Source organism: Lontra canadensis, unplaced genomic scaffold (genome assembly GCF_010015895.1).
Source record: "Lontra canadensis isolate GAN:19392208 unplaced genomic scaffold, GSC_riverotter_1.0 scaffold27, whole genome shotgun sequence".
Classification (NCBI taxonomy): Eukaryota; Metazoa; Chordata; class Mammalia; order Carnivora; family Mustelidae; genus Lontra; species Lontra canadensis.
In genome coordinates, this window is record NW_022631021.1 from 1126125 (window position 1) to 1151447 (window position 25323).

General features: G+C 42.4%; 1 protein-coding gene across 6 annotated transcripts in view; it reads right to left on the reverse strand.

Annotated features, from left to right (window-relative positions):
- Window positions 1–4075: 4075 nt before the first annotated feature.
- The window catches only part of FKBP5 (FKBP prolyl isomerase 5), a 115687-nt gene continuing 94439 nt past the window's right edge, over window positions 4076–25323 (reverse strand). For 4 of the 6 annotated variants that reach the window (XM_032864312.1, XM_032864313.1, XM_032864314.1 and 1 more), the window contains 5 exons: window positions 19863–19953; window positions 17431–17514; window positions 9097–9282; window positions 6998–7237; window positions 4076–6308 (listed from right to left, as the gene is read on the reverse strand). In XM_032864312.1, coding sequence (XP_032720203.1) covers window positions 6204–6308; window positions 6998–7237; window positions 9097–9282; window positions 17431–17514; window positions 19863–19953 — 706 coding nt within the window. In that variant the 3' untranslated portion in view covers window positions 4076–6203. Of the gene's footprint in view, window positions 6309–6997; window positions 7238–9096; window positions 9283–10851; window positions 11022–12368; window positions 12490–17430; window positions 17515–19862; window positions 19954–25323 lie in introns of those variants that run through there. The other 2 variants (XM_032864316.1, XM_032864318.1) reach the window with 2 other exon arrangements.

The following is a 25323-nucleotide window of genomic DNA, read 5'->3' on the forward strand; positions in this document are numbered from 1 at the left end:
CAGCCTGCTACTTCTCCGCCATCTTGACTCCTCTCCTGTAATGTCTTTTTTAAGGTCTTTCCTGAGCTCTTTCCTAGACATGTACTGTCACTTGCCTACTGCCCCCACTATGCACGCTTTTTTCTGAATGTTCTAGTCTTTAATGGCTGCCTCTCAAAAGCTGAAAATGTGAAAAATGAAGAGGGGTGGGCAAAAAAGGTTGCTGACCCTTTAAATCTCCCTGGAAGTCACTTTCACTAGAGTGGGAAGAGCTTGCAACAACAGGGGTAGGTGAAATGACGCTACCCATCTTTTTGCACCTCAATGAACAGAAGCAGCCATCAGCAGAATGTGATCCCCAATATTGAGGGGCAGAGTGCTTTTTGCTGTGGAAGTTGCTCCAGAAAAACCTGCAGAGCTTCCTGCCTGACTGGGGTGGCAGATGGGTAAACTGCTATGGTGCTAAGACTTGAAATTGAGTGAAACTGACTGCAACTTGCCATCCATGCCTTCCTTGGGAAGTTGCCTTTCAATAGACCCCAGAGTTGCAAAATAGTTATATTAGACAGATTCTGCCAGTGCAACTGTTGTGGAGGTACAGAGAGATTTCTGGTGCCTCCTCCTCTGCGGTCTTCCCAGAATCTTCCTCCCTGATCTGTTCAGGATGAACTCTTGAGTTATCAGTGTGACTGGAGGCAGATTTAAAATCAGGATAGCCTGAATACACAGATCCATTTTGCAGTTATGCCCCACCCCCTCTACTCAAATTGCTGCTGGTTCACCATCTCAAGGACTTTAACACCAAAATCAGGTTGTAGGAATTGCTAGGAAACCACATGGTTCTGGCTTCCACATTATCAAAACAAGTAAAGGAATAAAGGACCACTGAGATCGAGGTGTGGGGCTGCTGTATGAGAAAGGACAGGAAACCAATTTATTGAGCATCTACTGTGTACTGGATTGGTATGGTGTACTAGGTACTGAGACAGTGAGGAGTCAAAGAATAAATGAGTTCCTGGATCCCTCAGTGGTGGTCACATGATTATTAACTGTATGTCCAGGCTATGTCATTTTTAGGAAGACTTTGATGTCTGTAGAGGGTGAGAGTATACATGTAGGCTTAAATTTTTAGACTGATGAGATCAGGCATTCTCAGTGGGAAAAGATGGCTGTGAGCAGACATCAAATAAGTTAGCAGAGCAACTAGAATTGGACATGACATCCCCAAATACCAATCATTGGCTCCTTGTTCTTCCCACCTTATCTCCTTGGTCAAAATTTTTAAGGAGATAAAGGTGCACGTCCTCCAAGTAGGAATATTTAAATGTCTGCTCATAATGAGCAGAGTCGAAAGGAAAACCTTTGCATTTTCTTGCTTCAATCAGACTCCAAGGTGGTGGGTTGTGTTCTAATACCCAGAGAAGAAGATCTGAAAAAGAACCTAAACACCAAAATTCCTTCTCTCAACCCAGAGCATTTTTCTTTTTTTAATGGTTTACACAGAGTTTTATTCAGGGTAACTTACTATAGTGGGGGATTGGAGGGAGGATGGTCCATGGTGGCTGTATAGTTGTTCTCTGCAAGATCTAGACCTTACCCCAGATTTTAGGGTAGGGGGACACGCTGAAGGGCACTGTAGCGAGACCAGGGGGTTCACATGCACCTCAAAGGGTGTACAAGGACCTAACTACAGCTAACTTTTGATCAGATCTTGTGGCACCACCTGTGCACCAGAAAGGAACAGATGTTGATCTCGAACAGATTCACGGGAGTCCAAAAGAAGCCCCCCCTCCATCGCCTTTGGTGGGCATCTCTAAGGGATGTATTAACCTCCAAGACCCAGAACACACAGTCGCAAGAGAGGTTTCTAAGCAAAGATGAACAAGAGGGAGGGCCAAAGATGAAGTCAGTATTGTCAGCACTCCTATACTGTATCATTGAAAATATTTGTAAAGTATCATTTTACTAACTGTAGAATACACCACTGATGTAATGCTTCATTATACTTAATCCCCTTTTATGTATGTTTACTTCCTATTACTATCTTAGGACTAAATCTTTGCATACATCTTAAGTTATTTCCTTAAATTACTGCAGAATTTCTGGAGCTGGGTAGAGTATTTTACCCATACACTTAGATTTATAAAAGAGCTGCAAAGATGGCACGGAAAGTTCTCGAATGCCCTTTGACCAGCTTCGCCAGAGCATCCTTTAAAAAGCAAAACATGCCTGTCCTTTACATACTAGTGCATTTCCCCTATTTTTACTCCAAAGTAGAATTATGAGGCCTATGGCTCTGCTGCCATTGCAGGTTTACCAAATGCTTGAGGATTTTAAAGAACTACCAACAGCTCATTCCAGTGGTCAGCACATCTTCTGCAGACTAGAAAAAGACTTACTTTGGAATCGGGAGAGACCATCAGTTGACCTGGATGACTGTGGGTGGGCCACTTCACCATTCTGGGTCCTCCTCCACTTGGTTCTCCAAGAGCCTTCAGGAATTCCTGTATTGGGTACTATGCTCCAGTTGTCCCATCTGTAGGTAGTGGTTAGCCCCAAAGGGATGCTGACAAAGGTCCTCCTGGGAGTTACCCTCTGCAGTGTCCCTTTTCTGCAATGTATTGCTAAGGTCACACGTGTACCTGATGTGCAATTATCGATCGAGATAAATTATACAAACAGCAGTGATGAAATTATTGAATTGAAATTATTGAAAATTACTTTCTTGGTATCCTGTCCCTACCCCCGACTCCGAATGTCAGCCAAGTAGGAGAAAAATATGAAAGGAAGTGCTGAATGACGATTCCTGAAAACTTTCTCAAGCCATGAAAGAATGTCCCTTTATGTACAATTTTGCCAGTCATTGCTATTCAAACACATAAGCAGCCAGTTGATGGAAATAATATACAGCTAGGTCAGGGAATTTGGAGCTTTGGGATTTTGATTAAACAGCTCAAATTCAGTGTATTTTGTCACAAATGTTGGTGGGTCCCCCAGCATTGCAGTCTGAGAGAATACATCCCAGTGTACTGTGCTTAAGAAGGCTGAACAAGTGTGGACAAAGGTCTTCACTAATATTCCTTGTGGTCTGGAATGGACGCAGGCTGCCTTGAATCACCCAGGTCACAAACTTACAGCTGGGAAACTTTCTCTGGCTACCCTTAATAGCCCTCGTATGATCACTATTTGCTTAGCAAACACATGCAAATAAAGGGAATTATTTCATTCCCAGGTAACTTAGCAGCAGAGGGATAGGAGTCAAATTCAACCTGGAGATGAAGCAAGGAATTCTGAGGGACTCAAAGGCAGTAGCCGGAGCCCACCAGGGCCGTGCACAGGTGCCAGTGGTAGGAACGACTAGAGGCAGGCTCGCTACCAGCCCACAGCTGTGTCGCCTTTCTTTTGCAGTCTAGGTGGCCTCTCCTTAGGACTTCAGGGTATGTAACCATGAGTATCTGATGAAATATGCTACTTAAGGAAGAGGAAACACATGCTGAACCCAGAATATCCCTGCCACATGTTCACGTTTTACATAGAGAGGGCACAATGAAACCACTTCGTTTCCCAAACTGAACCTGCCTTACACAATCAGTTAACGTGGTGGAATAACCTACCAGGGGACAAGAAAACAAATTCCTGGGGCACCTGGGTGGCTCAGTAGGTTAAAGCCTCTGTCTTCGGCTCAGGACATGATCCCAGGGTCCTGGGATCGAGCCCTGCATTGGCCTCTCTGCTCAGCGGGGAGCCTGCTTCCTCTCTCTCGCTCTTTCTCTCTGCCTACTTGTGATCTCTGTCAAATAAATAAAATCTTAAAAAAAAAAAAAATTCCTCTTGTTTTTCTGGTGGTTAGGTTCATTTGAACAAAGATGCATCACTCCTTTAGCCCGATGCTGATTTTCAGGTCTGCCTCAGAGCGAGGAGGACCACACTGTCTCCAGCCAATTTTCTGAGGTTGCATTTCTTCAGCTTGGCCCATACTAGTTTTCCAACCAAAACGACTTTGCCTGAGGACTATTTAAACAAAACCCAAGAATAATGGGAAATCACATTTGGTTAAGGAACACAAAAAAGTGCATCTGAATGATTTTTTTTTTAAAAACAAGTTTTTAATTCATCATATGCTGCCTCAGCCCTCCAAATGCAGTCTGAAAGATGGTTCAAAGACATCTGCTGGTATCCAGACAAATTGAGATTACTGAATTTGATACAAGAATATACGAAGTTTCTTTTTCTCGAGTGGTGATGGGCACCTCACCATCCTTTGCTCAGAATCACCCGCACACCCCAGCTCTCCCCTGCCATGAGGTGACCCATAATACACACCCAGGAGTCAACTGGCTGGGATAATTTAAGTTTTGGAATCGTTTTTTGGGTTGTTACCTGCAAAAAGCTAACTGGCCTTTTTAGGATCAGATCTCAGTATTGGCCTCACTGGAGTCCTGCTCTAGTCAACAGAGCTACAAATACTAAGGAGTCAAGCAAACAAAGCAAAATTGACTTCTGGTTTTCATGTTTCCTCAGCGAGACTGGGGCTTTTTAAAGAAATCTTATGAAAAAAGACAAGAATGGAAAATTAAAAGGATTCTAGTTGTCAAAGGAGAAACAATTTAATTTTCATTTGTTCTATGGAGAAGAAGACTGGTATAAATGGAAAGGATTTTATTTTTATGTTTCGATGTGGGTCCTAACCTAACAGTTGAAGTGTTTTTGCTAAAACCACCATTAAGGTAAAAACTAGTAATTGCCAGTGTTCTTTAGGATTTTACCAAGTGAGATGTTCCAGGTTGGAGCTACTGTTTCCTTCGGTTGCAAACGTGGGCCTGCAAGTGCTTCTCAGGCCACAGGGAGAGAAAGCAACGCTCAGTCTCGCTTACCTGTGAGGACCAAGATTTCACTATGTGTATATATTTTAAGACTTGCCGTGGGACTGGAGCTTTTAGGTGAGATGTGTCTGCATGGGAAGCGGTTTTCAATATTCTTTTTCACAACTCACACCAGAACGAAGAAGCCATCGGCAGGAAAAGAAAGCTACTGCATGCCAAACCTGTGAGGAAAACCCTTAATGTACAAGAATACCACCTTCTTTTTCAACTCCACAGATACTGTTTTTAAAAAATCAAGCTACTTAGTAAAAAGTCAAAAAAATTTTTTTTGCATGATAGAGGAGTGTAAGTAAAGTTTCATAAACCAGTATACATGTTTATGAGCCGGTAATTTTTTTAAAGACAAAAAAAAAAAAAAAAAAAAAAAAAAGGCTGTGCGGATCCTAAATGGATATGTAAATGAATCCACCCCAGGTCAGAGATATTGTAAGAACAGGTCTTCAAATCTTAATAGCAAGGGTTAGAATGGTAATAAGAAATGGAGCAACAGCAATGCTAGCTGGCAGTACTGTACTCAACATTACATCCTACAAGGGACAGAGGAGGGGAAAAAGCACAATTCTAATTACTCTTTTCACATTTCAGCATCTCAGAACTTCATCGACTACAGGGGAAGCTAATCTAGAAACTCCCTCTGCTCATTATCACTGCTGAAGAACGTTTTGGGAAGGACAGACTCCCTCCTCCAGGGCCAGGCTGGGTGCAGAGAGTCCCACTCTCCCAAGCAGGCTGGCTTAGTGAGGGGGGAGTTCGACTAAGTCAGCAAGCAAGTGACCGCTGAGATTCTGGCTTTCGAGTCTGGTGCTGCTGAGAACCTGAGGGGATTCCAGACCCCTCTCCCCATGGGTTCTATTGGGTAAAAATGCTAGCACTTCAGTCAGTTAAAAAACAAAACCTCCTCTTCTTCTCCCCCACCCAACGGTAGGAAAGGAGAAAGTCATGACGCATTATTTTTAGGTTTCTGCAGTGCTATTAAAGTTAATCAGATGTAAAACCTAACCGCCTCAAATTGTTAGGATTATCTCAAGGGACCCTGAATTAGATAGTGAAAGTTGACAGAAACTGAAATGAGCTGGACTTCGCTGTTGGCTCAATCTCGCCACACCAACAGTCATTTCTCTTTTGTTCCACCTGGAGTGGTCCCATGCCACCCCCTCAAGGAGCACACTGGGCAGCAGCAGGGTGGCTGTTTTCTGGGAAGCTACTGGTTTTGCCATTTGCTTCCAGACTCACACAGACTCTAACAAACTTTACATTAAACACTGCTTAGTCCTGAGTTGGGTGAAAGCCCATGGAGGAGGGGGCCGAGTTCATTAGGGCTCTTCCCTCCTTTGCGTGGGGTCATACGTGGCCTCCAGCTTTTTCTTCCATCGCTTGACTTTCTGTTTCCTTTTCATTGGTGACCCCTTCTAAGGTCTTCTTGCCCATGGCTTTACTGGCCTCTTCCTGAGGAACAAATAAGAAATCAAAAGAACTGAAACATTCAAGTAATTCTTGGCTCCTGCTGACTGCTGGCCTGGCCTCAGACAGCAGGAGAGCATGGCGCATACTGCGCCAGGCCTGCCTGGGTGGCTAAGAGGGCAGTGCTGCCAACAGTTAAGAGGGGGTAGCTTTCACTTTTCTTTGGTGAACGTGACTAGCTTGGTGGAGGGAGGAGGGAGTGCCGCGACAGGAAGGCTGGGGAGTGGAGGAGGAGTTCAGGACTAGAATACAACTTTGCTAGAGGGGAGGCTGACGATGTAAAGGGCATGATGGTGGGCCTTCCCCATGGTGGCCCGTTTCCTGGGAACATGGGAAGTCCCGACAAAGAAGCATTATCCGAAAAAATACTTGATGTGTTTGTTTTTTAAAAACTAGCAAACTTTAGTACATCTCCAAGGAACTTCCTTTTCTCCTCTCTTCCATGGACATGTCAGTGCCTCACAACTGTGTATGTCTGATGAGCAGAACAGCCTGTTCTACTTCTGGATCCAAACCAGCCTCAGATCGGGTCAGAAATCATTCTGTCCATTCTTGTGCCTCTTGGGTTGTCTACCTGCCCATGAGCCTATGCTTAACCTTCTTGACACAAAAATCAAAGGGGCAAGGTCAGTTTTTGACATACCCGAAGGCAAGGTGGTTCTGTCTATACATACCTTCGCATCCTGCTCTGCAAACTTCTTGAACATGTTGGCGTATATCCTGCGGTCCCGCTCATTGTGCTCCTTAGCCTTTTTCTGGCACATGGAGATCTGCAGTCGTGCGGCCTTATTCTGGGGATTAACTTCCAGCACTTTCTCAAAGTCACCCTTGGCTGACTCAAACTCGTTCATGAGCAGCTGGGCTTCCCCCCTCCTGTACAAGCCCTTTTCATTGGCACTGTCTAGTCCAAGGGCCTAGGGACAGATGGTCTACATTTTAGAAAGCATGAATATAATTTGTGGACATTTCAAAGAGTTCAGTATTTAAATGACTTACCAAAGCTTTCTGGCCAAGGACTGACTCGAAAAAGTGTATTGAAGAGATAAGACTCAAGGTAATTAAATACTATTGATCAAAATACAACTAACTATACCCAAATGAACTTCTGTATTTAATGCAATTTCTATAATGATCCCAAGGGGATTTGGGAGGGGCCTCTGCAGAAGTTCATTTTAAAATTCAATGGAAGAAGTAAATGCCCAAAATGGCAGAGAAATTTTGGGGGGGGGGGGAAATAGGAGGGGACTGACCTACCACAAGGGAAAAAAAAAACATTATGAAACCACTGAAATTAAAAGTTTGATTGCTAGTCTATGGGCAAACAGTTCCATGAAACAGAACAAAGCATTCAGAAACAGATTCATGTGTATGTATATTAAAAGATTTAACAGGGACAAAGGTGGGAATGTAAATCAGTAGGGAAAGGATTAACTTTGCAATAAATGGGGCCGAGACTGGCTATAAACATGGAAAATAAGAATTAAATTTTTACCTCATATCAAAACACGAAAGATTCTAGGCCAAATACACTTACATGCAATCTCCCCCATCAAAATATAATAGGGTTATTTTTAATCAGTTTTTTAAAAAGCACACCTAGTTAGAGTAGGTTTTGCAAGTACTTAACAGAATTATTTTTATCATCTTAGGGTGGGGGAGAACTATCTAGTTAGAAAGTAAAACATCTGACGGATATTAAAATATTAACACTTTTCTTACAAGTGAGGAGAACAAGGTTCCTACTGGCAGACAAAGAGTTAACAGTAATAATGTACAGACTGCCTCAATCAATATAAATCAGACAAATAATCTAGTTGAAGGATATGAACAGGCAATTCACAGAAGAAATGCAAATGACTAATAATGAAAAGATGTATGATTTCATTAGTAACCAAAAATAAAAATGAAAACAAGAATTTTTTTGTTGCCAATAATAATGAGAAAAAATACATGGATAATATTCAATAATCCTAAGTTTTGACTCTGTATTTCCATACCTGGAAACTCAGCCTGTAGAAACAATCCCAGAAGTATATGGAAGTGGCCTGTGTACATCCTCTATGGAAGCAGCTCCAAGTCTTATCATACTTAAGTCTTGAAATGCTTAAGTCTGTTCTTATTACATTGAACCTGAGGCGTTCTTATATCCAATATCAAATACCATAGATTTAAGGAAAGTCATGGATTGTAAGAATTTTAATTTTTTTTTTTTTTTTTCTAAAATAGGCTTTATGCCCAGTGTGGAGCCCAATGTGGGGCTTGAAATCATGACCAGAGCTGAGAGCAAGAGTTGGATGCTACACCCAGGTACCCCAATTTTAACAAAACTACTCATAACATATTATAGTCTATGCATCAGAAAAGCCTCACTGTGTGGTGTCTGGGTGGCTCAGTCAGTTACGCATCTGATTGTTGATTTTGGCTCAGGTCATGATCTCAGGGTTGTGGGATGGAGTCCCGTGTCAGGCTCCTTGCTCAGCGGGGAGTCCGCTGGAGACTCTCCCTCTGCCTCTCCCCTCCCCCACTCACTTGTGTACTTGTGCACACTCTTTCCCTCTAAAAGAAATAAATCTTAAAAAAAAATCTGAATGCAATCGCAATCTTTCTGAGTTTCCCAATTCATAATGAGAAACAAACAATCCCAAGTAAACATGTGAATATAAGAAAGCAAAATGAAAAGCCCTCCACCCCTTGGCTAAGAAAAAGTAAAAGACAACCAAGTATGAAGATGGAGAAAAAGATCTGGAATATCTACATGCACGTCACTTGTTACCTTATCACAGCATTCCACAGCTTTGGTGTATTCTCGAAGCTTCAGGTAGCACATGGCCAGGTTCAGGAAGGCAGCAAGCAGAAACGACTCAGAAGCTTTAGACTCCTTTTCTGATAAGCCATATTCCATCTCTAGCCAGGACACGATCTTCCCATATTGAATCACTGCCTGCATGTACTTGCCTCCCTGGGAGAAAAAAAGCTAGGGATTATTTCTTGTACAGGCTCTGGAGGGGGTACCCAAGAACTGTAAGCTCAGGCCTCCCTGAGACAACCAAATCCTCCAAATGAAACAATCCCCTCATACTAACCATGATATTTGATCCTTTCTTTTTGCTCTTAGGAGATGGCCATGCAGGCCCCCTTTCCCATTCTCTCTGCAGTACCAGTGGCCTCTGAGCTGGTTGAGGACAGTGCACTCTATAAAGCTGTTTGTTCTCCAGCAAGTACCATCTCATCCTTTTCCGAGGGGAGAGTTCTTCCAGCAGGAGGGCGTCAAGGCTTTGGGTGACATTCTTTGGTGCTAGTGTTTATCACACTTTCATAAGGCTGGTGAGTAGTTTTAGACTCTATCACTAGTTTACTTGAAGGGGAAGTTACTTTTCCCTTTTCTCCTGACGATCAGCACTCCACAGTAGAGACTACGTGCTGGTAAGTGCCAGTCACAAATACAGAAAACTTTAGTTATCTAAACCAGGAATTGCCAAACTTTTTCTGTAAAGGGGCAGATAATAAATATTTTAGGCTTTGCAGGCCAGTCTCTGTTGCATCTTGGTCAACGGTAGTACAAAAGCAGCCACAGACAATATGTAAATATGTTTGATCCCTGAACACAGGGCTTTGGGCTGTGACTCCCCGTGTAGTTGAAAATCTGTGTGTAACTTATTTTAAATGATTTAATTACTTATCATTTTACTAATTTTATCATGACAAGGGTACTCTTTCATTCCCCTCACCTGTTTCACCCATCCCCTCACCTAGCTCCCCTCTAGTAACTGTCAGTTTGTTCTCTATAGTTAAGTCTGTTTCTTGGTTTGTCCTCACACCCCCGCCCTTTTCTCATTTGTTTTGTTTCTTACATTCCACATGAGTGAATCATCTGGTGTTTGTCTTTCTCTGACTTATTTCACTTAGCATCATACTCTATAGCTGCATCCATGTCATTGCAAATGGCAAGATTTCATTCTTTTTATGGCTGAATAATATTCTACTATATATTTATGCTGTATCTTCTTTATCTATCATGTACTGATAGACACTTGGGTCCATATCTTGGCTATTGTAAATAATGCTGCAATACACATAGGGGTGCCTGTATCCCTTTGAATTACTGTTTTTGTGTGGGTAAACACCTACTAGTGTGATTACTGGATCACAGGGCAGTTCTACTTTTAACTTTTTGAGGAACCTCCAAACTGTTTTCCACAGTGGCTGTACCAGTTTGCATTCCCACCAACAGTATAAGGAGGTTCCCCTTTCTCCACATCCTTGCCAATAGCTGTTGTTTCTTATGTTGTTGATTTTAGCCATTCTAACAGGTGTGAGGTGATATCTGATTGTGGTTTTCATTTGCATTTCCCTGATGATGAGTGTTTATATAATTGTGACTTCCCCCAAACTTTACTCATAGTCTACTGTTGACTGGAAGTCTTATTGATAACAGACAACTGAGCAACACATTTTACCTGTTATTTGTATTATATATGGTATTCTTACAATAAAGTAAGATTAAAACAAAATGTTATTCAGAAAACCATAAAAGAAAATACTTTTATGATACTGTACTGCATTTATTGAAAAAAGTCCATATATAATTGGACTGGTGTAGTTCAAACCCATGTTGCTCAAGGGTTGCTTGTAAGTGTATGTGGCTGTGTCCTAGTAGAATGTTACTTCCTAAAACGGTGTAGTTTGCTGACCTCTGATCTACACACAATGGAAATACACATAGTTGAACAGCATACAACATAAATAACTAAGACACGAATCACATAGATGTCAGTCGGCGAACTAAATGAGAAAAATCTTTCTCCTACTGTATTTTTGCTCTTATCTGATTGGTAGAAAATTAATAATTATGAATAACAACTGTGTAGTTAATTCATGTGAATTAATTATATATATGCTCCATGCAAGAAATTATGGGGCCAGGACAATGTGTTTATTGCCATTTTAAGATGAAAGAAGTGACAGCTGGTAAATACACAAAAGGGGAGTACAGGTGAGGAATCTCCTCTGAAGGATTTGACTATAAGCCTGAAAGCAGATGACACATCCTACCAGGTGGCAGAATTGTCGCCAGATCCCTGAAGATACTAGATCTAATGTGTGACCCATGAACAGTGTTAAGAACATGTTGCTAGGATTTTCCACAGTCAAAGCAGTGTATATCCCTCAATGTAGAGGTTTCTCCCCATACTCCAAAGGTCACCCAAAGACTAAGAAGAGAGAAACCCAGAGCAAATCTACAAGAATATTCCAGTTACAAAAGACTTTAAGTGGCTGGTGCAAGAAAGGAGCTCCACTTGTAGAAAGAAGCCCTGATGCTGATTTTTGGTGATGAGGATGGAGCAGACCATTTCCAAATGGAAGGTCTAAGTCCGAATTAAAGGAAAGCTACATCTCCCACTGAACATCCCACTTCACAGGTGACTTGTTTAGGGAACAGAAGACTCACAGCACCCACAGGTTCTGCGATAGAAGGGCAGAGCGAAAAAAAATGCTGAAGAGTTTTGAAGGAAAGCGTACTAAAATCAAAGTCTATTATCCTCTCGGCCTCAGACATTTGTGATACGGTTATTTAGAAGAAAATGAAATCCAGGCCCTTTTATAACAAATGCTGAAATTTTTGAGGAAATTATATTATGCATGCTATGGACTGAACTGTGTGTCTCCTGTGCCCCCGATTCACAGGGTGAAGGCCTATCTCTAATATGATGGTATCTGGAGATGGGGCCTTTGGCAAATAATCAGGTTTCAATGGGGTCGAGGGTGGGGCCCTCATGATGTACTTAATCCCCTTGCAAGAGACACCATAGAACTTCCTTCCTCGCTTTCTCCCTTGCCGCTAGCACCTAGGACAGTTCATTTAGGACGCAGCAAGCAGGCAGCCATCTGGAACCCAAAGAGAGCATTCTCACAAGACACCAACCCTGCTGGCACCTTGATCTTAGACTTCTAGTCTCCAGATATGTGAGTAAGCTCCTGTTCTTTATATCACCCAGTCTACGAGATGTTATTATGGCAGCCCAAGGTAATGAAGACAACACTTACATTTTATCAGAGCCTGAGGCCCACTGCTTTTCGAGGCACTACAGAGAAGAAAGTCCTCCTGAGTTTCAGGGTTTGTCATTTCTTTCTTTCCCTGTCTTTTCTCTTGCTGGATGGGGAGCAACTGAGGATAGGAATCATGTCTTATCCCTTTGGAATATCCAAAGATACTTAGCACAAAGAAGCCCTAGTAAAGGTCTGAAGAAATATTAAGGTCAAAGATATAACTATGCAATTAAAACTTTCTCTATCATGGGGAGCAAAAATGGAGAAGTGCATAGAAATGAAAGGTATCATTTTATTCAGATTAGGTAAGGAGGACAGTTATTTTCTCTGTTCTGCCAGTTGCTTCTTTCTTGTCCTCCTCAAATGTACCTATTACCTTTTCTTTGTATCTCCTAATGTATTATCATAGGGAAAGAAAAAAGCCAGGGAGGACAATGATCCAGATCTTATAATAATGGTAGGTTCTGGGGTACGTGGGTGGCTCAGTCGGTTAAGCACCTGCCTTTGGCTCAGATTGTGACCCCAGGGTCCTGGGATCGAGCTCTACATTGGGCTCCTTGCTCAGCCAGGAGCCTGCTTCTCCTTCTGCCCATCCCCTCACTTGAGCACTTTCCTATTCTCTCTTTCAGATAAATTAAAAATAACAATAATAATGGTAGGTTCTAAATAATCAGAATGGTAGAGGGCTATGGTTTTAAAAAACAAGCAAACAAACCAAAAAACCAAAACTCAAAAAACCTAACAGACTTTGTAATAGTTCCTTTCCATTTATATAGCATTTTAATTTCTTGAAAGCTCTTTCATCTGTCTCCTAACTGTACTTAGAGCTCAACTTCCAACAAACAAAAATCTTGTTTTTTGGTATTTCTGCTTCTAATGTACTAAAACAAGAGTTTTCAGTGTGGGGGTGATTCTGGTCCTTGGGGGGCATCTGGCAATATTTTGTCTCAACTGCAAGGAATGTGTGCAAGGAGTGTGCGTGCTACTGGCATCTAGCAGGCAGAAGCCAGGGCTGCTGCTACACATCCTGTAAAGCACAAGACAGCCTCTCAGCATCACAGAGCTACACAGCCCCAAATGTCAGTAGTGTCACGGCTGAGAAATGCTGTACTAAATGAATAAAGGGAGGAGAAAGAAGGCAGGGCGGACACTTCCTTGGGAGTTTTTTTAAAACCTGAAATTCTAGAGTTATGGATGACTTGTTTCTAAATTACAGCATTGGTTTCTTGGTTCAGCAAAGTCAAAACACAGCAAAGCCTGGTTTGTCTGAAAAGGGTTTGGCGGTTGAACGATGATCCTTAACTAACTTGCTCGAGAAATGCTTTTTTCCCAAGAAGCACAAGGGGGCGTGAGAGCCCCGTATCACTGCAGTGTCCTCAGCCTTCTTACCACTCTGTCTCCAAGTCAGAAAAAAGAAACACTAGTCAAGTCCGATAGTTAATGCTCCTGTCCTGCAGGACACTATCAGCTCTGAGAGCAAAAATCAGGTCTGTTTAACTGGCTTGCACAATGCCTGGCACAATGAATGGCATGTTGTTCTGTTAATTATTTTCAGAGCTAAATGAAGAGAGTCTTCTGACTTTCTTCTCTTTAGCCTTCAGAGGTTGGTATGAGGAGTTGACAATCTAAGCAGCAAAACGATTCCCTTTTTTTTTTTTTTTTAAAGATTTTATTTATTTGACAGAGCGAGATCACAAGTAGGCAGGGAGGCAGGCAGAGAGAGAGGAGGAAGCAGACTCCCTGCCAAGCAGAGAGCCCGATGCGAGACTCAATCCCAGGACCCTGAGATCATGACCTGAGCCGAAGGGAGAGGCTTAACCCACTGAGCCACCCAGGTGCCCACGATTCCCATTTTAAAGCTGAGTGCGATTCAGCTCTTTACTAAGGGGAGAAATACTACCTACTTATGTGTAACCCAAACCCACAGGTCGATGAAAATGGAGCTGTAATGTACTAGATGGCATGAAGTGTAGATTTTTACTTTGCCCCATCTCTGCTCTCACCCACACACATCTGGACTCTGTGCATGTGCTCAATGTGCCAAGTCAAACACTCGGAAATACGAAGCCCAGGAGGGCAGAGTGGCAGATTGAAACCTGCCCTGAAATTTTAAAAGGGAATGTGTACAGGAAACTATCTACCAACCATTTTTAAGTCTTACATCTAAAACTAGGATCACTGCTGGGATCTTTTACCTATAATTATGAAGGTGCCTCCAGGGAAGTCTCTAGTAGTACAAAATGTTCAGAGACATTCTGGGAGAAAAGTCTTAGGTCAGTGGTTTTCAACCTTACATTAATTTTCCCCCAACAGACTAATGTTTTGACAGATTTTGTCTATCAAACTGCATGTTAAAAATAATATGTTCCATATGTGTGACTGCTGATCCAGATTTTATCCAAAGATCAGTAATTTTTCGAAGGTTCTTAATATTATGAAATACACAAATCACTACTGCAATTGTGATGCTCAGAAGCGACAAAGTAAAGTAACCGTACGGACACAGAAGCCCTGCTTTCTGCCACTGATCACTAATTCTGGCCATCTCTGTGTTCAGCACACAGCTATACAACACGTGGCTTTGCCACATTACTTCATTACCAATACTGTTCCCTAAAGTTCTGAGTCATCAGCAACCAATTAGAGCTTCTGAATAGCTGAGCTGTTTTACTACACAGAGTTGATATAATTCTAGTCAGATGCCAAAACCCCAACCCCCATCCCCAAACTATTAATATTCTACTTAGAAGTTTGGGAAATAAAAATACAGTAAGGACTTTTATAGACTCCAGGTTTATAGGAAACACCATTTGGGACCTACGGTCCTAAGGGATTTTACAAAAAATATTTCATTCTAGCATATTGTGTATTTGAGTCTACACATAACTCATGTGGAAGCTTATTTGAATAGCTTAGAAGTATCCAATATAGTTCAATTAGAATTTTAAAAAAATCAAAATTACTTTTCAAGAGTTTTGAATATCACAGAACTTTAGGGCTGGAAAAAGACTTGGGGATCATTTAATCTAACCCCATCACTTTTTAAAAAAGATTTTACTTATTTATTAATTGAGAGAGAGAGAGAGAGCCCAAGCAGGGGAAAGGGCAGGCAGAGGGAGGAGCAGGCTCCCCGCTGAGCAAGGAACCCCATGCAGGGGTCAATTCCAGGACCCTGGGATCATGACCTGAGACGAAGGCAGATGCTTAACCAGCTGAGCCACCCAGGTGTCCCATCATCACTTTTTAAAGATTTTATTTATTTATTTGAGAGAGATAAAGAGAGAGAGCAGGGAGAGGAGTAGCAGGAGAGGGATAAGCAGACTCCCCGATGAGTGTGGAGACCGATGCAGAGCTCAAGCCCATGACCTTGAGATCACTCTATGAGCTGAAATCAAGAGTTGGATGCCCAGGGCACCTGTGTGGCTCAGGTCATGACCCTGGGGTCCTGGGATCGAGCCCGCATCAGGCTCTCTGCTCAGTGGGAAGCCTGCTTCTCTCTCTTGCACTCCCCCTGCTTGTGTTCCCTCTCTCACTGTCTCTGTCAAACAAATAAATAAAATCTTAAAAAAAAAAAAAAAAAAAAAAAAAAAGTCGGATGCTCAATCGACTGAGCCACACAGGCGCCTGTAACTCCATCACCTTTCACACACAAAAGTAACCTCTTTCGACATTAAATAGCTTTAAACCACTTGGAGTCATAAAGCCCGGTTTTCCCAATTTGGAGCTTATTACACTATTCCCCCAAGCTTTCCGGTGATCCATACATATTACCTTAGTATATATAATAGCTATAGATATATATAAATAATCATATATTAACTATTCCAACAGATTCCAAATGTGTTTAGCTATAACCCACAGTAAGAAATACGTTTTCAATTATGATCCAGTGCCCACTCACACACAACTGAACAAATTTTATGAAACAAAATTTGTCTTTACTACATAATGCAATATACTTCCACTAAATTGGTATCATGGCCCAATAATGGGTCTGTTTTCACAGTCTGAAAAACAACCACCGCACATGTTGGCCCCTGGCTGTGTGAATTCTTTCTGCCTTGGTTATAGTCTTACATCATTCTCTAGCTGTTTCATGGGGGTAACACTGCTTCCCCCCTACCCCAGACAAGGCTGTCCGTGCAAGAGCAAGTCTCAGAGCAGATGCTCCATAAAAACTCGCTGAAGGACATTTAATGCATCATTGCTTTAGGCTGTTGAAAACATCTAATTTTTTGGATGGCAGTGGCAAGAAGGAAAAAAAAAACCTTGACAAAACTCCATTCTTTCACTCTCTTCCTCTCTAAACCCTTTCTGCTGGACATGGAGAAAGTACTTGGTTGGGGGTGGGGAAGCAATGGCAATGGGCAGAGCATTCTGATGAGAACTGCTATTTCTTTTTCTCTTATATCTGAGGGTTTAAGATCTAAGTGAGGAAGTAACACATTCCTAGATATAACTAGAAAGGGCTTTCAAGAAACAATCAATAACAAATGTCATTCAGGAGTTTCTCAGATTCCTCACAAAACCAAATGTGGCAGGGATCATTTTGGCCACTAGAGGAAATGAATATTCTCTTCCTTTTGGTTTCTTCTGGAATCTGTGCGAGTTCTTTCCTTTTGTCATGTGCCTCAGTGGCTTGACCGAGACAGCGGAAAGGAAGATGATGTGAAACTTACCTCCACGAATTCTTACTTGCTAACAATTATCCGATTCATTCTTTAATTCTACACTTGCTGAGTGCCAACTATGTACCAAAAAAGATGCCTTAGGTCTTGCGAGATACAGTGGAGGGTGAGCAAGCCAGACCTGGCCTGCCTTTATGGACGGTTACAATCTGGAGTAGAATGTGTAAAAGAAACATCTGTATTCTTTTTGTCACATTAATCCATTCCTTCTCACCATTTCTAATACTGAAAATGACAGACTTGTAAAAATTCAGACTTACTCTTACCCAAAAGGGTGCTGATAGAATTCAGAGTAGGGGATGTCAGCACAACTCACTGACAACCTGAACAAATTCTTTGTGATGGAAAAGACTGTACAAGGACTCACACACCTTGAAATACACAGTTCCCTTCTCTTTGACAATGGCAGCCTGCTCCAATTTTTCTTTGGTGTCCATCTCCCAGGATTCTTTGGCCTGTTGTGTAAATTTGTAACAACAGTTAGATGAACAGAGAAGGAAAGAGCATTAGCTAATGGCTGTAAGAACACACAGCGGCTTCTTCTAGGATACCCACACCTCAAAATGCACTGGCTTTTAAAACTGGGTGCCACTGCCCACTCACTGCTAGGCTAGAACTCACCTTCCACAATGACCAAGCTGCAGTCTGGCCCGTGGTGCCCAAGAAGGAAGAGCAGGCAAAAGCACAGTAAGGAACCTAAGCCATTGTGTGCTTTGGAGTTATGAGGTGAGGACACACAACAAAACCCAACGTCCCTCATCTCCCTCCCACAAACTTCCCCAGCAAACTGCCATTACAATTTCAGCAAGTTGTTTCTCTCAAGCCTCAGTGTTTCAAACTCTAAAATGGGAACACTACTGTAGTTAAGTCACAGGCGTATATTCACACAATTTTTTAAATGCCAGGCCAGGTCATCGTCTCTCCACTGGAACAACTAAAGCTTCCAAACTGTGTCAACTTGCAGATGGATACCCGGGGGATTTCAAGTAAAACATAGATGCAGAAATATTTCCAGGGATTTCGTGACCATTTGCTATTTCGTATCATGTGTATTATCACTCTCCACCATTAGAGATAGGAATCCAGAGCCAACTGCACTTTCAGTATGAATAGCTGGATTTAAAGGGAGTGTCAAGAGTCAACAGAACAATCTGGGATCCTTTAGGGGAAACGACAGTGGCTGTGTCAGTGCTACTACTGCAGGAATCACGAAACTTGAGTGGGTAACTGTACAATTCTCTCTATTCAAGAAACAATTAGTGATGTATTCCTGCTGCCACCCGCCCCACCAAGTGAATAATGAGAGTTACCAGTCTTTCTGGCAACCCTGTGTTGCTTCTGACAATTTAGCTCTATTATTTTAAAATCTAGTAACAAGGGCCCTCAGCATTTTTTATACGGAGTTTGGTTTCTATGGGGTATAAGTGTGTTATTAATACTACGAGGCAGAGAATTAAAATGTTGCTTCCAACAACATCACACTTTCACATGGTTTCAAATATACATGGTTTCAAATATCCTGGAGCCACGCTCTCGGAGCAGGGAGCGCGTGGGGGCTCCTTACAGCACACAACAGTGAGAATGCACCGCGGTAAAGAAGCGTCCTCTGGGCTGTGGATGGGAGGGGGCTGTAGCTTACTTGATTCAAATGGAAATGGGAAAGCCAAGGTCGAAATAACCATATGCTAAAGATTGTTTACTCTCTCTTTAATAATAAAAACCATCGTGCTATGGAGGCAGCTTTGGAGGATCAGAGCTGAGCTGGCAGGCCTTTAGGAGAGGTACCCGGACAATACGTGATGGTCATGACAAGAGCATAATGTGGTTGTCTGGGGGAACATGGAGTGTGAGGGGTATGATCAGGAATGTCACTGTTGGGGGAAAATCCCAAAGCAGTATTCCCCTGACTTTCCTGGCCCAAAGTTCCAGCCCCACAGGACAATGATTTCCTTACTAAGTCTAATAGAATATGAACAGTTACATTTCCAGTCCACAGCTTAACGTACAGAACACAGAGGTAGCGCTACAGGCCTACAGAATGCAGTTCTTAGAAGCTCTCTGGGGAGAGCGGGGCTTGGATTTGCAGAGGGGACTTTGCTGGCCGTGATGGCATGCCTAAGCATAGGCATCCGCTTTGTGTGTGTCTGATGAAACTGCTGCTTGGAGCCTCCAGAGGTAGGCCTGAGACAAACACGCTCCAGGAGGGCTGCTGCTTCTGGAACCCAAAGCAACTGACAAACTCTCTCATTTTTAGACTTGGACGGGTAGGAAAAGAAAAGGCTGGAGGGTCAGCAGGTTTGTCTCTTGTGTCTCTTGTCACAGAGCCTGGTGGTCCACGATGCCTTGCATTTTGGATAACTTCCACGACTCCGAGAAGGGTACAATCCATTCAGCTTCGGAAAACTGCACCCCACTCCCCCAAGGAGCTGCTTGGCAGAACGTGGACCTTTCTGTCTTCAACCCAGGAAAAAAAGTACAGAAAGAACAAGTCTAGGAACAAATAAGGGAACAAGTCTTGGATTCTACCCAAAAAAGTTAAAAAAAAAAAAAAAAAAAAAAGGCTGACACGTAGGAACAAAATAAGAACACTGAGCTCCTTAGCTGTATATCAGCTGTGCAGTATCACTTCTCCCAGACTCTGGGAGCAGTGTCAAAGGCAAGAGACAAACTTCGTCACAAAAAGCACAACATACGAATAAATACCATCTATCCACACCACTAATAATAATGTAAGATAGTCGTTTCTGGGAAGTGGACAGAGAAGAAATCTACCATGATTTAGAGAAGCTGGTTATTTTCTCACCTTTTCGAAGCTCTTAAGTGTCACTTCATACATAAGCTCAGCATTAGGTTCAATGCCAAATTTCGGCTTCCCTGCCTCTCCAAAACCGTATCTGAAATGGAGAGTAAGAAAACAAAACTTTAAAAGAACTGATGTATTTCCAGGCACTTCCTCTGGTGTTCTGAGGCATCACGTCAGCACAGAGCTCTCATCTGCACTCTACACACATTGGGGACCCTGAAAACAAACCAGATGTGGGTCAGAAGGTACAGTGTAGTATCCCTGCTTGGCTTTTGAAGGAACCAGGCTAGATTTCGTTTTCTTTTCTCCTTCATCATCACGTGTAATGTTAACACCTATACACCTTGGGAAAGCTTGTTTGAGGGGATTTTAAGATTTTATTTATTTATTTGACAGAGAGATCACAAGTAGAGAGGCAGGCAGAGAGAGGGGAAAGCAGGCTCCCCACTGAGCAGAGAGCCCTATGCGGGGCGATGCGGGGCTCGATCCCACGACACCGACACCCGGGATTATGACCTGAGCCAAAGGCAGAGGCTTTAACCCACTGAGCCACCCAGGCGCCCCTTGAGGGGATTTTAAATGCTGCCTTTTCCTCTGCTTTATGTAATATCTAGTTCTTTTTATAAAATAGCCATTGTTTGGTTATCAGGACTTTCCCTCGAAGCTTTATCAGCAGGACAGAGACAACAGACACTGTGATTGCTACAACGCTATTAGCAGCTATGTTATAAGGATGCTTTTAACTTTACAGGGCACTCTCCTTCCAGTAGTACCACTTCCAGTCAGATAAATGGCAGGGGTGGGGGGAAGGAAGGAAAAACATCAGGAAGGAAACTCATCCCCCCAGTATTTCTGCAAGACATTTAAAAAGACACCGGAACACACAATGAGAGAACAAATACATAATCAAAAAGACCAGCCCTAGCAAAGCTCTAACCCCCCTCAAGAGAAACACTCTCAGAGCTCCGCAGCTATCATGCCGTAAACACAACGCCTGGGAGCCAAAATGTACTGAAGAAAACGACTGAGGGTCTATAAATTGTTTTCTATTTTCTTTCAGATCACCAAAAGACTTTTGAAAAACCCAAAGCATTCAAGAAGCACACATCTCCTAGAATGGAAGTTCTGGTGGTAGTTGGTCTGTCTGGTCCAATGGATTCCCAGCATTCAGTACAATGCCCAACATATTTTGGAAGTGTTCACTGGAATATATTCTGTTCCTGTATGTTTTAAGGCCAAACTACTCTTGAATACATGGAATGGTACTGCAAGATAACTTAGTAAACCCCACTTTTCAGGGCTGAAGGATGCCCAAACCCGGTGGCTGCTAATACCTCCCACTTTCTCTGGGGCAAAACGACTAGAAGGGGGTAGATTCCTATCCTGCTGCTTATACCACTTTCTTTACCCCCTGCATGAATTTTTCAGTAAGAAAGTGCTTACTCACCTCCACTATTACACAAGAAAATAAAAGCTGGAGCCAGAGAGAGGCACAGAGGCACAAAGAGAGTTGGTAGAATGTGGTAGTTTTAATAGCAGGGCAAAGGGTGTCTTCAGCAAAGAAATCAAAGAGGACATAATTATCAGTGGCCAATTTTAGGCAGTCATGACTAGTTTTGTACTTCGAGCTCTTAGACCTATGTAGCTCTTATTTGCTTTCTACCATCTGGTAAATAACAGAACATTCCTTAACTGCTGGGAACTAGGTAGACAGGTGAGTCCTTGCTGATCATGTTTACCGACAGCATGTGGCATTTGGAACCTTGTGCTCAACAGGTACAAACCCAACAGACGGTATGACACTTGCCTTAGGCCAGTGACTCTCGACAGGGGTGATTTTAATCCACTCCCCCAACAGGGACATTTGGTAATATCTAGACATTTGGGGTTTGCCAAAACTACCAGGGTGCTACCAGCATGTAGTGGGTAGAACATCCTACAACACGCTGAAAAGCCCCCACAACCAAGAAAGATCTGGCCCACAATGTCGACAATGCTGAGGATAAGACAAGCTGCTTAGAGGAACTCATGAATCAAAGTCCCACGGCTAGGGGTGGGGGAGGTGGGGGACTCTGAGAAGACTTGTGTAGAGTATACCATCCTGGGGAGGCGTAAGCCCACACCAAACTCTTTTGAGAGCATCTAGTCTGACTTCCAGGTTATACAGAAAGCTGTCTGACTTATGCTAGATGGGCCTGGGCACGGAAGGACCCAGGGCTCACAAATTCATTTGACTGAAAGAACACCACAAATGGAATTCCAGGACTTAGCCCAAAGATACAAAGCTACAGTAACAGAAAGAATCTGGTAGTAATGTTCTGGAATTAACAGTAGCCTGCAGACAGCAGAGACACAAAACGTGACTATTAATGACCATTAAAGCTTTATGTGCATACAAGAAGTATTTGTACCACAAGTGCTTACTGACTGCTTCATTTTTACAGATGAAGAAACTGAGGCTCAGAGAGTAGCGCTTCCGGAGAGTCACACAAAGTAGCAGCAGCAGAGCCAGAATTTAAATTCAGACTGTGTCCCTGGAAAACTTTATTTTTTAACCTGCACTGCCTCATAACAAAACACTATGTCTCTTGGCAGCCCGTGTTTTAGTCTGGGGTTGGTGCAGGACAGAAACATAAGGAAAGGGAGGGAAAAAAATTGTAACTAGCCATACCTTACCTGAAATGAATACAATGTAAAAGTATTGAACAGTATTAAACACAATATAAAAGATGCTGTTTGCTGAGAAGGAAAAAAATTGGTTTTGTGGATGTGTTTTAGGAATTTATTATGAAAACATCCCACCAAATAGTCTGTCAGAGTCGCACAGGTGTGCCCTGAACATATTCTAGAGAACGAAATGCAGATGACGCAAGAGAACTATAGAGCGTGAGTCTGTGGCAGCCACACTCACGGCGACACTGGGATGCAGTGTTCTGTGGTGTGTGGGGATCTGAGCAACACAAGCAAGCCTACGGCGGGCACTCACAGCCACCTGCTGTGGGGACGGCCTGCCTGTCTGGACAGCATTCCGCCGGGCGCGTCCGCTGGCCACACTGCTAAGTAGGCACATCATATACCTCAACACACTAGCCAGGATCTTGAAAAGAACAGGTTTCTTTCTAACCGTGCTGAATTGTTTCCATGAAATGTCTGAAAAACTTTTATATCTAGAAATTTTTGAAAACTTGATTACTTTTATAACTGAAAAGATTGGAAAAATCCACTGTATGTTAAAACAGGGTTTCCTTTTTCTTGGGGTCTAAGGGGCAAAATGGAGTAGAAAAATCGTCACCACAGTAGCAATCACAGCGAATACACCGAGAGTTTCTAGGTGTCAGGCACGCTGCAGAGTTCTTCACGTGCATTAGTTACCTCATTCAGACCTCCACAACTTTATGTTCGTAGATCCTGTTATCCCCATTTTATGGAAGGACAAGCTGAGGCTGAGGGGAGTTAAGTGACTTGCCCAAGTAGACACAGCTGGTAAGGTACAGAGCTGGGGGGGTACTAACCATTAATGACACAACAAACAATTTAAGTGTGCAAGGAACTATTTGCCTGGATGTATGTAAGGATGATTTCTGTATCTCTTTGCCATTAAACTTGAGACAGCTGCCTCCCAGGCTGTCTTGTTAGCTAGCTCAAAATACAATGAACTGATTCATATAATCTACGCTTGCATGTATGCAGAATTATCTATCCTCAAGGAGCTTAAATCAGCAAGCATACAGGGAACATAAATACCACTCTCTTCATATGAGTCTAGAACTACAATTTTAGAAAGCTACATTAAAAATAATTAGCTAGGGCGCCTGGGTGGCTCAGTGGGTTAAGCCTCTGCCTTCAGCTCAGGTCATGATCCCAGGGTCCTGGGATCGAGTCCCGCATTGGGCTCTCTGCTCAGCAGGGAACCTGCTTCCTCCTCTCTCTCTACCTGCCTCTCTGCCTACTTGTGATCTCTGTCAAATAAATAAATAAAATCTTTAAAAAATAATAATAATAATTAGCTATTACCTGGATATGGAGGAGACAGCCTTCTCTATGCTCTGAGTAAAAAACAGTTCCTTCTAGAATGAGAGAAATAAGTTCACCTGAAAGTGAACTACAACTATAGGGTAAATGTAAATAAAACACACTAAAATGGGAATATAGTAGTGGAAAAAGGATGACAGAGAAAAAGAAAGCATGAAATAAAAGGTGCCTCCATGAAGGCTGTAAAAGGGGTCAAGGTGTGGAGCATTTGTAGTCCTGGCCAAACCCTCACTTGAGAAATAGAATTAGGGCTCGAGTATGAGGGCAAAGAGGAATATGCTACTGGATTACTCTTGAGGCTCCACAAAGGCAAGCAACTGTACAAAAGGCCGACTGTACCTATTGGTGAGTGTAGGCCATCCGGATCCTCAAGAACTCAGAATCCTAGGGGCTGAAATCCAAGGAGCCAGAGAGGGAGGAGACTGCAGATAAGCAGATGCGCTTTCATGCAAACAGAATAAAAACACCCTGGTTTCTCTCAAGGGTCTATTTCTCAAGATAGAAGGGTTAGATTCATGGTATAATTTTAGGTCTAAAAATAATACCAAACATGTTTTCACAAGAGAGCTGTTGGTGTCTGATAGTTCTAAGCTGGGAAGTGCTAATGGATATCCTTATGATGGGAAAAATTTAGGCAAAAATGAGTCATCTCCGCTGCCTTTAGATCCAGGAAGAACAGGTTTTTTTTTTTTTTTTCAGGGACTCGTATAAGAACAGGTGGCACAAATTCAAGTGGTAATAAATCATCCAAATGCTTCTTCTACTTCCAACCCTCACATGTTTTACTGCCTCCCATCTAATTTAGAGAAAAGGAAGGAGAGAGGTAGGAGAATCATGTGAGATGGGCCAATAGCTTCCTGTCTTTGCAATATGGCAGGCAAAACAAATAAGCAGCACAACTTGCCTGTCGGTCCTCTCTTTGACACACAACAGTCAAGTAAACAGGCTCGCAGATCTTTGTGATATTAATTCACTCCATATGAATTAATATATCTTTGTGATATATTAATTCACTCCATGACTGTTGCCTGACTTAATTGTTTCCACTATTGGCATTAACTTCATTGAAAACTCTAAAACATTGATTGAAAAAAGTATATACATATTCTTTGTTTTTACTGAAGTACAGCGGAGTACAATGTTATATCAGTTTCAGGTGTACAGCATAGTGATGTGACAATTCTACATGTTACACTAGGCTCGCCATGATAAATTCAGTTATCTATTAGCATATAATATTAGCACAATATTATTTACTATATTCTGTATGCTATATATTTCATCCCTGTGACTTATTTTATAACCATAAGTTTGTACCTCTTAATTCCCCCTTCGCCTTGTGCTCAACAGGTATCCCCCACCCCCAAATCCTCTGGCAACCTCGAGTTTGTTCTATTTATGATTCTGTTTGTTTTGTCTGTTCATTTGT